At 58.8% G+C, this 15,062-nt stretch overlaps 2 protein-coding genes across 10 annotated transcripts in view; one reads left to right on the forward strand and one right to left on the reverse strand.

Moving 5' to 3' along the window:
* The window catches only part of VAV1 (vav guanine nucleotide exchange factor 1), a 30,324-nt gene extending 28,000 nt beyond the window's left edge, over positions 1–2,324 (forward strand). For all 9 annotated transcript variants that reach the window (XM_065043917.1, XM_065043919.1, XM_065043916.1 and 6 more), the window contains 2 exons: positions 538–686; positions 2,144–2,324. In XM_065043917.1, coding sequence (XP_064899989.1) covers positions 538–686; positions 2,144–2,197 — 203 coding nt within the window. In that variant the 3' untranslated portion in view covers positions 2,198–2,324. The remainder of the gene's footprint in view (positions 1–537; positions 687–2,143) is intronic.
* Positions 2,325–6,400: 4,076 nt separating this feature from the next.
* LOC135576761 (uncharacterized) lies at positions 6,401–12,257 on the reverse strand. The gene is made up of 3 exons (XM_065043926.1): positions 11,589–12,257; positions 9,573–9,606; positions 6,401–7,334 (listed from the first exon to the last, which is right to left on the reverse strand). Exons 1-3 carry the CDS (start codon positions 11,820–11,822, stop codon positions 6,889–6,891), a joined length of 714 nt encoding a protein of 237 aa, XP_064899998.1. The 5' UTR covers positions 11,823–12,257; the 3' UTR covers positions 6,401–6,888.
* Positions 12,258–15,062: the final 2,805 nt, after the last annotated feature.

The raw sequence follows: 15,062 nt of genomic DNA on the forward strand, positions 1-15,062 counted from the left end.
TGGGTTGACCTGAGGGACCAATGGTCAAGAAGAACAAAGGGGGACACGTGGGACAAGGGTTCAGTTGGGTCATGGAGTCACCTCGTTGGCGATGGCCAAGGTTGAGTTGAGTGACCAACGGCCAAGAGGCACCAAGGGGACATTTGGGTCATGGAGTCACCTCGTTGGTGATGGCCAAGGTTGAGTTGAGTGACCAACGGCCAAGAGGAACCAAGAGGACATTTGGGTCATGGAGTCACCTCATTGGCGATGGCCAAGGTTGAGTTGAGTGACCAACGGCCAAGAGGCACCAAGGGGACATTTGGGTCATGGAGTCACCTCGTTGGCGATGGCCAAGGTTGGGTTGAGTGACCAATGGCCAAGAGGGATCAAGGGGACATTAGGGTCATGGAGTCACCTCATTGGTGATGACCAAGGTTGGGTTGAGTGACCAAGGACCACGGGAGGGTCAAGGGGACACAACAACCACGAGGAGCAGCTGGAGGGACCGCGGTGGCCCCGAGGTGGCCCCGGGGGACCCCGTGTCCTTGTCCCCAGGCGCCGTGCGCAGCTTCGGCTCGGCCAAGGCCCGGTACGACTTCAGCGCCCGCGACCGCACGGAGCTGACGCTGCGGGAGGGCGACGTGATCCGCGTCCTCAGCAAGAAGGGCCACCCGGGCTGGTGGAAAGGGGAGATCTACGGACGGGTAGGACCCCCACGCGTGGCACCCGAGCTCCAGCACCTGCTCCCATGTGTCCTTCACCCATCGTGTCCTTCTTTTCCCATGTTCTTCACCCATTGTGTCCTTCTTGTCCCGTGTCCTTCACCCATCGTGTCCTTCTTCTCCCGTGTCCTTCACCTATCGTGTCCTTCTTCTTCCATGTCCTTCACCCATCATATCCTTCTTCTCCCATGTCCTTCACCCATTGTGTCCTTCTTGTCCCATGTTCTTCTCCCATCATGACCATCTTCTCCCAATGTGTCCTTCTTCCATCATGTCCTTCTTGTCCCAACATGTCCTTGTCCCAACACGTCCTCCCGCTCCCCAAATGTCCTTCTTGTCCGATTGTGTCCTTCTTGTCCCATTGTGTCCTTCTTCCATCATGTCCTTCTTGTTCCAACATGTCCTTGTCCCAACATGTCCTCCCACTCCCAACGTGTCCTTCTTGTCCCATCATGTCCTTCACCCATCATGTCCTTCTTCTCCCACATCCTTCTCCCAACATGTCCATCTTCTCCCAATGTGTTCTTCTTCCATCGTGTCCTTCTTGTCCCAGCGTGTCCTTGTCCCAACACGTCCTCCCGCTCCCCAAATGTCCTTCTTGTCCCATTGTGTCCTTCACCCATTGTGTCCTTCTTCCATCATGTCCTTCTTGTTCCAACATGTCCTTGTCCCAACGTGTCCTCCCACTCCCAACATGTCCTTCTTGTCCCATCATGTCCTTCACCCATCATGTCCTTCTTCTCCCATGTCCCTCTCCCAAAGTGTCCGTCTTCTTCCATCGTGTCCTTCTTGTCCCAACATGTCCTTCTTGTCCCATTGTGTCCTTCTTCTCCCAATGTGTCCTTCTTCCATCATGTCCTTCTTCTCCCATATCCTTCTCCCAACATGTTCATCTTCTCCCAATGTGTCCTTCTTCTTCCATCATGTCCTCCTTGTCCCATTTTGTCCTCCCGCTCCAGTGTCCTTCTTGTCCCAACATGTCCTTCTTGTCCCATCGTGTCTTTCTTGCCCCATCATGTTCTTCTGCTCCCAATGTGTCCTTCACCCATCATGTCCTTCTCCCGTGTCCATCTTCTCCCAACGTGTCCATCTTCTCCCAACGTGTCCTTCTTGTCCCAACGTGTCCTTATTGTCCCATCATGTCCTTCTTCTCCAATGTGTTTCTTCTCCCAGTGTGTTTCTTATCACAACGTGTCCTTCTTATACCATCGTCTTCTTGTCCCATTGTGTCCTCCTTGTCCCGATGTGTCCTTATTGTCCCATCGTGTTCTTTTTCTCCCAATGTGTTTCTTCTCCCAACGTGTCCTTCTTGTCCTATCGTGTTCCTTCTCCTCCCATCGTGTCCTTGTCCCATCATGTCCTTCATCTCCCATCGTGTCCTCCTTGTCCCAACATGTCCCATCGTGTCCTTCATCTCCCACCGTGTCCTTCTCCCCCAGGTCGGATGGTTTCCCGCCAACTATGTGGATGAAGATTACTCGGACTATTGCTGACCACAAACCCCCCCATCCCATCCCATCCCATCCCATCCCATCCCATCCCATCCCATCCCATCCCATCCCATCCCATCCCATCCCCCAGGACGGACAATAAACGAGGATAAGGATGAGTCATGGGGTTGAGTTCTGTGGGAAGGGACCCAGGTGTCCGGGTAGAGGTGACACCCCAGGGTTGATGTCCCCAAGAAGGGACCCAGGCATCCGAGTGGGGGTGACCATGGGGTCGATGTCCCCAAGAAGGGACACAGGCATCCAAGTGGGGATGAGATCATGGGGACAACATCTCTGAGAAGGGACCCAGGCATCCAGGCAGAGTTGACACCCCAGGGTTGATGTCCCCAAGAAGGGACCCAGGCATCCGGGTGGGGGTGATTAAACTTTGATGCCCCAAAATGGACATTTGACCCCCAAGTGAAAATTTGACCCCAAAAAGGGGCTTGTGAGCATCAATATTGGGGTTATAACCCCCCAAATCACGTTTTTTACCCCCAAAATTGGGGTCGAGCCCTATGGGGGGTGGATCCTGGGGGTCACCCCTCGATGGGGGGTCCTGATGTCAAACCCTGTGTCCCCCCCACCCAGTGCTGTGTCACCTCTTGAACCGCCTGCTGGGGGGATCTGTCAGGCTTTGTTGGACTCTCTTAGGCCCTATTGGGCTCTGTCAGGCTTTGTTGGGCCCTATCGGGCTCTGTTGGACCTTGTCAATCTTTGTTGGACCCTATCAGGCTCTGTTGGGCTATGTTGGGCTTTATTGGGCCCTATTGGGCTCTGTTGGCCTTTGTTGTGCTCTGTTGGGCTTTGTTTGGCCCTATCAGGCTCTGTTTGGCTCTATCAGACTATGTTGGGCTTTGTTGGGCCCTATTGGGCTCTGTTGGGCTTTGTTGAGCTCTATCGGGCTCTGTTGGGCTTTGTTGGGCCCTATTGGACCCTATTGGGCTTTGTTGGGCTTTATTGGGCTTTGTCAGGCCCTATTGGGCTCCGTTGGGCCCTCTTTGGCTTTGTTGGGCTCTGTCAGGCTATGCTGGGGCCCTATTGGGCTCTGTTGGGCTCTATTGGGCTCCGTTGGGCTTTGTTGAGCTCTATCGGGCTCTGTTGGGCTCTGTTGGGCCCTATTGGACCCTATTGGGCTTTGTTGGGCTTTATTGGGCTTTGTCAGGCCCTATTGGGCTCCGTTGGGCCCTCTTTGGCTTTGTTGGGCTCTGTCAGGCTATGCGGGGACCCTATTGGGCTCTGTTGGGCTCTATTGGGCTCCGTTGGTCTTTGTTGAGCTCTATCGGGCTCTGTCGGGCTCTGTTGGGCCCTATTGGACCCTATTGGGCTTTGTTGGGCTTTATTGGGCTTTGTCAGGCCCTATTGGGCTCTGTTGGGCCCTATTTGGCTTTGTTGGGCTCTGTCAGACTATGCTGGGCTCTATTGGGTTCTGTCGGGCTCTGTTGGGCTCTATTGGGCTCTGTTGGGCCCTACCCAGCTCTGTTGGGCTTTATTGGGCTCTCTCAGGCCCTGTCAGGCTCTGTTGGGCCCTACTGGGCCCTATCAGGCTCTGTTGGGCCCTCTTGGGCTTTGTTGGGCTTTGTTGGGCTTTGTTGGCTCTCTTAGGCCCTATTGGGCTGTGTCGGGCTTTGTTGGGCTCTGTTGAGCTTTCTTAGGCCCTATTGGGCTCTGTTGGGCTTTGTTGGGCTCTGTTGAGCTTTCTTAGGCCCTATTGGGCTCTGTCGGGCTTTGTTGGGCTCTGTTGAGCTTTCTTAGGCCCTATTGGGCTCTGTCGGGCTTTGTTGGGCTCTGTTGAGCTTTCTTAGGCCCTATTGGGCTCTGTCGGGCTTTGTTGGGCTCTGTTGAGCTTTCTTAGGCCATATTGGGCTCTGTTGGGCTTTGTTGGGCTCTGTTGAGCTTTCTTAGGCCCTATTGGGCTCTGTCGGGCTTTGTTGGGCTCTGTTGAGCTTTCTTAGGCCCTATTGGGCTCTGTTGGGCTTTGTTGGGCTCTGTTGAGCTTTCTTAGGCCCTATTGGGCTCTGTCGGGCTTTGTTGGGCTCTGTTGAGCTTTCTTAGGCCCTATTGGGCTCTGTCGGGCTTTGTTGGGCTCTGTTGAGCTTTCTTAGGCCCTATTGGGCTCTGTCGGGCTTTGTTGGGCTCTGTTGAGCTTTCTTAGGCCCTATTGGGCTCTGTCGGGCTTTGTTGGGCTCTGTTGAGCTTTCTTAGGCCCTATTGGGCTCTGTCGGGCTTTGTTGGGCTCTGTTGAGCTTTCTTAGGCCCTATTGGGCTCTGTCGGGCTTTGTTGGGCTCTGTTGAGCATTCTTAGGCCATATTGGGCTCTGTTGGGCTCTGTTGGGCCCTACCCAGCTCTGTTGGGCTTTGTTGGGCTCTCTCAGGCCCTGTCAGGCTCTGTTGGGCCCTACTGGGCCCTATCAGGCTCTGTTGGGCCCTCTTGGGCTTTGTTGGGCTTTGTTGGGCTTTGTTGGCTCTCTTAGGCCCTATTGGGCTCTGTCGGACTTTGTTGGGCTCTGTTGAGCTTTCTTAGGCCCTATTGGGCTCTGTCGGGCTTTGTTGGGCTCTATTGGGCTCTGTCGGGCTTTGTTGGGCGCTGTTGAGCTTTCTTAGGCCCTATTGGGCTCTGCCAGGCTTTGTTGGGCTCTGTTGAGCTTTCTTAGGCCCTATTGGGCTCTGTCGGGCTTTGTTGGGCTCTGTTGAGCTTTCTTAGGCCCTATTGGGCTCTGTCGGGCTTTGTTGGGCTCTGTTGAGCTTTCTTAGGCCCTATTGGGCTCTGTCGGGCTTTGTTGGGCTCTGTTGAGCTTTCTTAGGCCCTATTGGGCTCTGTTGGGCTTTGTTGGGCTCTGTTGAGCTTTCTTAGGCCCTATTGGGCTCTGTCGGGCTTTGTTGGGCTCTGTTGAGCTTTCTTAGGCCATATTGGGCTCTGTTGGGCTTTGTTGGGCTCTGTTGAGCTTTCTTAGGCCCTATTGGGCTCTGTTGGGCTTTGTTGGGCTCCGTTGAGCTTTCTTAGACCCTATTGGGCTCTGTAGGGCTTTGTTAGGCTCTGTTGAGCATTCTTAGGCCATATTGGGCTCTGTTGGGCTTTGTTGGGCTCCGTTAAGCTTTCTTAGGCCCTATTGGGCTCTGTCGGGCTTTGTTGGGCTCTGTTGAGCTTTCTTAGGCCCTATTGGGCTCTGTCGGGCTTTGTTGGGCTCTGTTGAGCTTTCTTAGGCCCTATTGGGCTCTGTCGGGCTTTGTTGGGCTCCGTTGAGCTTTCTTAGGCCCTATTGGGCTCTGTCGGGCTTTGTTGGGCTCTGTTGAGCTTTCTTAGGCCCTATTGGGCTCTGTCGGGCTTTGTTGGGTTCTGTTGAGCTTTCTTAGGCCCTATTGGGCTCTGTCGGGCTTTGTTGGGCTCTGTTGAGCTTTCTTAGGCCCTATTGGGCTCTGTCGGGCTTTGTTGGGCTCTGTTGAGCTTTCTTAGGCCCTATTGGGCTCTGTCGGGCTTTGTTGGGCTCTGTTGAGCTTTCTTAGGCCCTATTGGGCTCTGTCGGGCTTTGTTGGGCTCCGTTGAGCTTTCTTAGGCCCTATTGGGCTCTGTCGGGCTTTGTTGGGCTCCGTTGAGCTTTCTTAGGCCCTATTGGGCTCTGTCGGGCTTTGTTGGGCTCCGTTGAGCTTTCTTAGGCCCTATTGGGCTCTGTCGGGCTTTGTTGGGCTCCGTTGAGCTTTCTTAGGCCCTATTGGGCTCTGTCGGGCTTTGTTGGGCTCCGTTGAGCTTTCTTAGGCCCTATTGGGCTCTGTCGGGCTTTGTTGGACTCTGTTGAGCTTTCTTAGGCCCTATTGGGCTCTGTCGGGCTTTGTTGGGCTCTGTTGAGCTTTCTTAGGCCCTATTGGGCTCTGTCGGGCTTTGTTGGGCTCCGTTGAGCTTTCTTAGGCCCTATTGGGCTCTGTCGGGCTTTGTTGGGCTCTGTTGAGCTTTCTTAGGCCCTATTGGGCTCTGTTGGGCTTTGTTGGGCTCTATCGGGCTCTATTGGGCTCTGTGGGTCCCTCACCCGGACGCCTGGGTTCCCTTTGCAGAGCGCCCCCTACCGAACAAACCGGCGCCTCATCTCATCACTAAGGGGGCGGTGGGGACCCCAAACACACCCGTGAGGACCCCGGCGTCCGGGTCGGTGACATCCCGGGGGGATCGTCCCCTGTTTTTGGGGACAATTAAAGCCCTTTTAGGACACCGGGCACTATAAATAGATTTATTAATTAATAAATAAATTAAGCGGCGAATAATTTAGGGGAGGGGGAGGGACCCCCAGGCCGGCTGGGGGGGGCGGGAAGGGGACCCCGATGTCCCCAAAATGGGCTCTGTGATGTCACTTGGTGTCCCCAATGTCCAGGCACGGAGGTCACTGATGTCCTTTGATGTCCCTTAATGTCCCTTGATGTCCCCAAATCCTTGAACATGGGGGTTTTGGGACCCAAAATGTCCAGGGGGGAAGTCACCAATGTCCCCAAATCTCCAGGTAGGGAAGTCATTGATGTCCCTTGATGTCCCCTGATGTCCCTTGATCTCCTGGCAGGGACGTCACTGATGTCTCTTGATGTCACTTGATGTCCCCAAATCCTTGGACATGGGGGTTTTGGGACCCAAAATGTCCAGGTGGGACGTCACCAATGTCCCCCCATGTCCCCAAATCTCCACCCCCCATGTCCCCAAACATCCCCCCATGTCACCCCCCGGCGATCCGCAACAACCCCACGAAATTCCCCTCCCGCTCGTCCTGCTCCAACTGCCACCCGTCCCCATCATTGTCCCCATCATTGTCCCCGATTGTGTCCCCAACCAGCGCCAAGCTCAGGACGTCCCCGGGCTCCAATTGTCCCACCGCCTGTGACAACCCGGAGCGAGCGGGGCCCGATCCTGTCCCCGGTGTCGTTGTCACCGTCACTGCCAGCAGCGGTTGTTGGGACCCGCGGCGGCGCAGCTGGAGGGTGACGGTCCCTTGGGGACACTCGGTGGCCGCGCAGCTGAGGGCGAATTGGCCGTAGAGCAGGTAGAGCCCCCCCGATGTCACCAGCAGCTCCCGCGGGGATGTCACTTGGATGTCACCGCTCAGGAAGGCGCCGTTGATTCCGGTCTCGTAGCGCAGGAGGGGACCCGATGGGGACAAGGAGCCTGGGGGGGGGGACAAAGAAAGGGACAAGGGGGTTATGGGTGTCCCCAAGGGGGTGACAGTGATGGGATGTGGGTGTCCCCAAGGGGACAAAGGTGTTGCTAGAGGGACATGGGTGTCCCCAAGGGGAGAGGGGTGACTGCAGGGACAGGGGATGCTCTGTGACAATTTGGGGACACCGTGTGACACCGTGGGGACTGAGGACACTCTGTGACATCCTTGGGACACTCGGTGACATCCTGGGGACAGAGGATACTCCGTGACACCCTATGACACCTTGGGGACACTCCATGACACCTGGGGGACAGAGGATGCTCCATGACACCCTGTGACATTTTGGGGACACTCTGTGACACCTTGGGGACACTCTGTGACCCTTTGGGGACACTCTGTGACACCCTATGACACCTTGGGGACAGAGGACACTCTGTGACATCCTTGGGGACCCTGGGGACAAAGGACAGTCTGTGCCACCCTGGGGACACTCTGTGACATCCTGGGGACAGGGGACACTCTATGACACTTTGGGGACACTCTGTGACATCCTGGGGACAGAGGATGCTCTGTGACATCCTGGGGACACTCCGTGACACTTTGGGGACGGAGGATGCTCTGTGACATCCTGGGGATACTCTGTGACACCTTGGGGACACTCCGTGACACCCTGGGGACAGAGGATGCTCTGTGACATCCTGGGGACACTGTGACACTTGGGGCCACTCTGTGACACCTTGGGGACAGAGGATGCTCTGTGACATCCTGGGGACACTCCGTGACAATTGGGGCCACTCTGTGACACCTTGGGGACACTCCCTGACACCCTGGGGACAGAGGATGCTCTGTGACATTCTGGGGCCACTCTGTGACACTTGGGGACACTCCGTGACACTTTGGGGACGGAGGATGCTCTGTGACATCCTGGGGACACTCTGTGACACTTTGGGGACGGAGGATGCTCTGTGACATCCTGGGGACACTCCGTGACAATTGGGGCCACTCTGTGACACCTTGGGGACAGAGGATGCTCTGTGACATTCTGGGGCCACTCTGTGACACTTGGGGACACTCAGTGACACTTTGGGGACGGAGGATGCTCTGTGACATCCTGGGGACACTCCGTGACACTTTGGGGACGGAGGATGCTCTGTGACATCCTGGGGACACTCCGTGACACTTTGGGGACGGAGGATGCTCTGTGACATCCTGGGGACACTCTGTGACATCCTGGGGACATTCCGTGACAATTGGGGCCACTCTGTGACACCTTGGGGACACTCCGTGACACCCTGGGGACAGAGGATGCTCTGTGACATCCTGGGGACACTCTGTGACACCTGGGGCCACTCTGTGACACTTTGGGGACAGAGGATGCTCTGTGACATCCTGGGGACACTCCGTGACACTTGGGGCCACTCTGTGACACCTTGGGGACAGAGGATGCTCTGTGACATCCTGGGGACACTCCATGACACTTGGGGACACTCCGTGACACTTGGGGACGCTCCGTGACGCCCGGTGCCGCCCCCGGACGCTCCCCGGTGACATTTCCTCAGCGCGGGCGGAAGGAGGAACCGCGACGTGACGGAGCAGAAGCCACAGTCCCCATGTCCCCATGTCCCCTGGCCCCTGTCTGATGTCCCCATGTCCCCAATATCCCCATGTCCCCAATATCCCCATGTCCCCTGGCCCCTGTCTGACGTCCCCATGTCACACCATGTTTCCATGTCCCCAATATCCCCATGTCCCCTGTCTGATGTCCCCATGTCCCCCCTTTCCCCATCCCCATGTCCCCTGGCCCCATGTCTCCAATATCGCTGTGTCCCCGTCCCCTGTCTGATGTCCCCATGTCCCCATGTCCCCTCATATGTCCCATGTCCCCCTGTCCCCCTATATCCCCATGTCCCCCCGTGTCCCCCCATATCCCCGATGTCCCCATGTCCCTCCTTGTCCCCCCATGTCCCCAAGTCCCCCCATGTCCCTCCAGCCTCATGCTCCCTTTCCCCATGTCCCCAAGTCCCCCAATGTCCCCCATGTCCCCAATGTCCCCAAGTCCCCCCATGTCCCCTCTGTCCTGCCATATCCTCATGTCCCCCATGTCCCCCCATATGTCCCTTGTCCCCAAGTCTCCCCATGTCCCTCCATGTCCCCAATGTCCTCAAGTCCCCCCATGTCCCCAATGTCCCTATACCTCTATGTCCCCCCATGTGTCCCTTGTCCCCAGTGTCCCCAATGTCACTCACCGGCGCTCAGCAGGACGTGGGCAGCGGTCGCAGCCTGTGGGGGAGGGGAAAGGGAGTGTCAGGGGGACCCAAGTGTCCTTGTCCCCAAGTGTCACCTCCCCCCCGCCCACCCCCCCAAGGGGAAGTTGGTGTCACGACGGGATTTGGGGACTTTCCATTGGGAGGGATTTGGGGACACTGGGGAAACTGAGGCACGGGGGGTGGGGACACAGACGGACAATGGGACACTGGACACCAGGACAGACAGACACCCGGACCCTAACAGACACCTTAACAAGCAGACAGACGGACGGACACCAGGACAGACACCTGGACAGACAGACAGACACCTGGAACTAATGGACAGCCGGACAACCAGATGGACAGACACCTAGAGCTCCCGGACAGATGGACGGACAGCCGGACAAATGGACAGACACCGGGAGGAACATCCAGATGGACAGACGGACGGATGGACACCCAGCTTGCCCCAGACAGATGGACAGACAGCTGGAAAACTGGACAGACAGAGCCCTGGACAGAGAGACTGACGGACGAATGGACACCCGGACAAACAGCAGGAAAAACAGACAAACGGACCCTCTGACAGATGGACAGATGGACACCCAGTCCCCCGGACAGATGGACACCCAGTCCCCCGGACAGATTGACACCCAGTCCCCCAGACAGACTGACAGACGAATGGACACTTGGACAAACACCTGGAAAAAGGGCTGAACGGACCCCTGGACGGACAGACATATGGACAGACAGGTGGACGAATGGACACCTGGATGGACAGATGGACACACGGACAGACAGACGGACACATGGATGGATGGATGGACTGACACCTGGACGGACGGACAGCCGGGCAGACACATGGATGGACGGACAGACCCCCCCGGACAGACAGACACATGGGTAGGCAGACGGATGGACACCCAGATGGACACACGGACGGACACACCCAGATGGACAGACCCCTGGACGGACAGACAGACACCTGGACAGACAGATACCCAGATGTACAGACAGACACACGGACAGACAGACAGACCCTCGGACAAACAGAGCCCCGGACGGACAGACCCCCGGACAGACAGACTGCCGGACAGACACATGAACGGACAGACAGACACATGGACGGACAGAGCCCGTTCCCCACCCTCACCTGCAGCCACTCCGTGCCCCGCAGCACCGCAGCGGACAGACCCCCGGACGGACAGACCCCCGGACGGACAGACAGACAGACACATGGATGGACAACTGGACAGACGGACTCCTGGATGGACAGACACACGGGTGGACAGACCCACCCGGTTCCCCGCTCTCACCCGCAGCCACTCCGTGCCCCACAGCGGACAGACCCCCGGACAGACGGACAGACACCCGGAAGGACAGACACCCGGACAGACAGACACCCGGACAGAGCCCGTTCCCCGCTCTCACCCGCAGACACTCCGTGCCCCGCAGCGGACAGACCCCCGGACGGACAGACAGACACATGGACGGACAGACCGCCGGACGGACAGACAGACACGTGGACGGACAGACCGCCGGACGGACAGACAGACACGTGGACAGACAGACAGACACTTGGACAGAGCCCGCTCCCCGCTCTCACCCGCGGCCGCTCCGTGCCCCGCAACACCGCAGCGGACAGACCCCCGGACAGACGGACAGAGCCCGTTCCCCGCTCTCACCCACAGCCACTCCGTGCCCCGCAACACCGCAGCGGACAGACCCCCGGACGGACAGACAGACAGACAGACACATGGACGGACAACTGGACAGACAGACCCCCGGACGGACAGACACATGGGCGGACAGAGCCCGCTCCCCGCTCTCACCCGCGGCCGCTCCGTGCCCCGCAGCAGCCCCAGCACCGTAACGGACAGACCCCCGGACAGAGAGACCCGCGGACAGACAGAGCCCTGGACGGACAGACAGCCACCCGGACAGACACATGGACGGACAGACCCCCGGACAGACAGACAGACAGACCCCCGGACAGAGCCCGCTCCCCGCTCTCACCCGCGGCCGCTCCGTGCCCCGCAGCAGCCCCAGCACCGCAGCGGCGGCTCCGAGGGCGGCGGCTCCGACGGCGGCGGCGACAACCGGGAGGAGACGGCGGGAGCGGGACCGGGAGCGGGACCCGGAGCGGAACCCGCAGCGGAACCGGCAGCAGCAGCAGCAGGTCCCTGGGGGACCCGGGGGGGACGCGGGGGGGACCCCGCAGGGACACGCGGGACCGGCAAGAGGCGACATCGCGGCGGGGACGCGGCGGAGGAGCCGCCGTTATACAGGGAGCGGAGGGGACGGGGAGGGGACAGGGACACCGGGGAGGGGACAGGGAGGGACGGGGAGGGGTTGGGGACATCGGGGAGGGGACAGGGAGGGGATGGGAGGGACAAGGGAGGGACCGGGGAGGGGTTGGGGACACTGAGTAGGGACCAGGAGGGACAAGGGAAGGGTTGGGGACACTGTGGGGAAGAGGGAGAAGGGTTGGGGACATCGCGGGGGGGCCGAGGGGGACCCGGAATGGGATGGGGATACAGGGGATGGGGACACTGAGGAGGGGATGGGGACAATGGGGAGGGGATGGGGACACCGCGGGGGGGACCGGGAGGGGATGGGAGGGACAAGGGAGGGACCGGGGACACTGGGGAGGGGTTGGGGACACTGAATGGGGACCGGGAGGGACAAGGGAGGGGATGGGGACACTGGGGAGGGGATGGGGATATCATGGGGAGGGACCGAGAGGGGTTGGGGACATCGGGGAGGGGACAGGGAGGGGATGGGAGGGACAAGGGAGGGACCGGAGATAATGGGGAGGGACAAGAGAGGGGTTGGGGACATCGGGGTGGGACCCGGAATGCGATGGGGATACAGGGGATGGGGACACTGAGGGGGGGATGGGGACAATGCGGGGGGGATGGGGACAATGGGGAGGGGGACAGCGGGGATGAGGACACCGGGGGACACTGGGAGGGACCGGGAGGGGTTGGGGACATTGGGGATGGGGACACTGGGAGGGACCGGGAGGGGTTGGGGACATTGGGGATGGGGACACTGGGAGGGACCGGGAGGGGTTTGGGATACAGGGGATGGGGACACTGGGGAGGGGTTGGGGACACTGGGGAGGGACCGAAGGGACCCCGGTGGGAGCGGGAGGGACAGCGGTGACACCGGGGAGGGACAAGGAGGGGGAGATCAGGGCTGGGGACAAAGCGGCCCCGGGGGTGGGGACAAACCGGGGAGGAACCGGCGACACCGGGGGCGGGGGGAACCCCGGGGGGGACACCGGGGGGAGGCGGAGAGTGCTGGGACGGGGACCCAGGCGTCCGGGCACCCAAAACCCCTCCCATAACGGCTTCCAGGGGACCCAGGCGTCCGGGGGCTGCTCCCCACTCCCCATCATTGGGTGCCCGGACGCCTGGATCCTCTGGAAGATATTGGGGAATACCCGGACGCCTGGGTCCCCTGGAAACATTTATGGGGGGTCTGGACGCCTGGGTCCCCTAAAAGACATTGGCGGGGGGACCCGGACGCCTGGGTCCCCTAAAAGACATTGGGGGGGATCCGGACGTCTGGGTCCTCTGGAAGACATTGGGGGAGGGGGTACCCGAACGCCTGGGTCCCCTAAAAGACATTGGGGGGGATCCGGACGCCTGGGTCCCCTGGAAACTAATATGGGGGTACCCGGACGCCTGGGTCCCTCCGGTTGGTGACGTCACCGTGGACGGGAAGTGTCTCCCCCTGCCCCCCCACCCCGGGATTTCGCCTCCTCCGATCGGGACGGAATTTCCCACACATCCCCCCCCGGGGGGGGTGGAACCTTCCCGGACGCCTGGGTCCCCCGGAGCAGTTTCTGGTCCCCACCCTCCCCCCCGAAAATCCATGGGAGACCCCCCCCCCAACTGATCCCCCATAATGGGAGACCCCCCCCCAATCGAACCCCCCATGTAAACCCCAATAGACCCCTCCCCCCCACCCCTCCAAGCGAGATCTCCACGTAAACCACCCCCCCGGGGGAATCCCCATGGGGGACTCCCCCAGCAGGCCCCGCCCCTTCCCTGGTCCCGCCCCCTGGACTCCGCCCCTCCCCTCAGCCAATCAGCGCGCTCCGCTGAGGGGAAAAATAAAGCTCCGGAGGGCGAATGACACAAAAGGGGCGGAGCCGGAAGGTAGTGTCACGTGATTCAGTCGGCGTCATGTGATTCAGGCGGCAGCGCCGGCGGCCGCGGGGTCGGTGCGGGGAGGGGGAGTGGCCGCGGTGGTGGGCGGGGCTTGGTCGGATGGGCGGGGCCGCAGGGGTGGGCGGGGGCTCGGGGCTTCCGGGACGAGCAGGTGGCGGCCGGGGGGTATCCCGATTTGGGGGCACACGGGGGGTGCCCTTGGATCCGGGGGGGTCATGGGACCGGGGGACACCCAGGGGGGTTGGCCCCGCCCTCTGGGGGTTGCCACGGGAACGGGGGGGGGGACGACGTGGGATTGGGGGGGACCCTGGGAGGGGTGACCCTGGGCGGGGGGGGTCACAGAACCAGGGGACACCGCGGGGGGAGGAGGGGGGGGATCCCTACACCCCCCCATCGCCTTTTTTAAGCCTAAAAAGAGGCAAATTTGGGGGTTTAAGGAGAAAAATCCGGCGTCTGGATCAGCTTTGGGGGGGTGGGAACGGGCTAAAACCGGGATTAGTTTGGGGGGGGGGAGGGTTAGGCCGGGTTTGGGATTTTTTGTCTCTTCCCCCCCACCCCGTCCCAAGCAGGTCTTTGCGTGGGCACCGAGAGTTGGAGAAGACAGACGAGTTCGTTAGGGTAATTAAGCAAATGAGCTGGGTTTGGGCTTGGCTTAGTGTGGATTAGGCTTGGCTTAGTGTTGGGGTTGCGCCAGAGAAGTGCTGGGTTCAGTTAAACTGGGTTCAGTTAAACTGGGTTCAGTTAAACCGGATTTAATTCCTTGGGTTAGGTTCCATTGGGTTCAATTCATCCACCTCAGTTAAACTGGGTTCGGTTAAACCAGATGCAGTGAATCGGGTTTGTTTAATCCAGGTTCAATTAATCCAGGTTCAGTTCACCAAATTCAATTAATCTGGCTTAAGTGATCTGTGTTCATTTCACCAAATTAAATTAATCCTGGTTCAATTAATCTGGGTTCAGTTCACCCAGTTTAATTAATTGGGGTTCAATTCATCCAGCTTCAATTCTGCAAATTCAACTGATCTGGGTTCAATTAATCCGGGTTCAGTTCACCCAATTTAATTAGTCTAGGCTCAATTCACCAAATTTAATTAATTGGGGTTCAATTTATGCAGGTTCAACTCACTAAATTCAATTAATCTGGGTTTAATTAATCTGAGTTCAATTCACCAAATTCAATTAATCTGGGTTAAGTGATCTGTGTTCATTTCACCAAATTAAATTAATCCTGGTTCAATTAATCTGGGTTCAATTCACCCAATTTAATTAATTGGGGTTCAATTCATCCGGCTTCAATTCCGCAAATTCA

The sequence above is a fragment of the Columba livia genome, chromosome 30 (assembly GCF_036013475.1).
Source record: "Columba livia isolate bColLiv1 breed racing homer chromosome 30, bColLiv1.pat.W.v2, whole genome shotgun sequence".
In the NCBI taxonomy this organism is placed as follows: Eukaryota; Metazoa; Chordata; class Aves; order Columbiformes; family Columbidae; genus Columba; species Columba livia.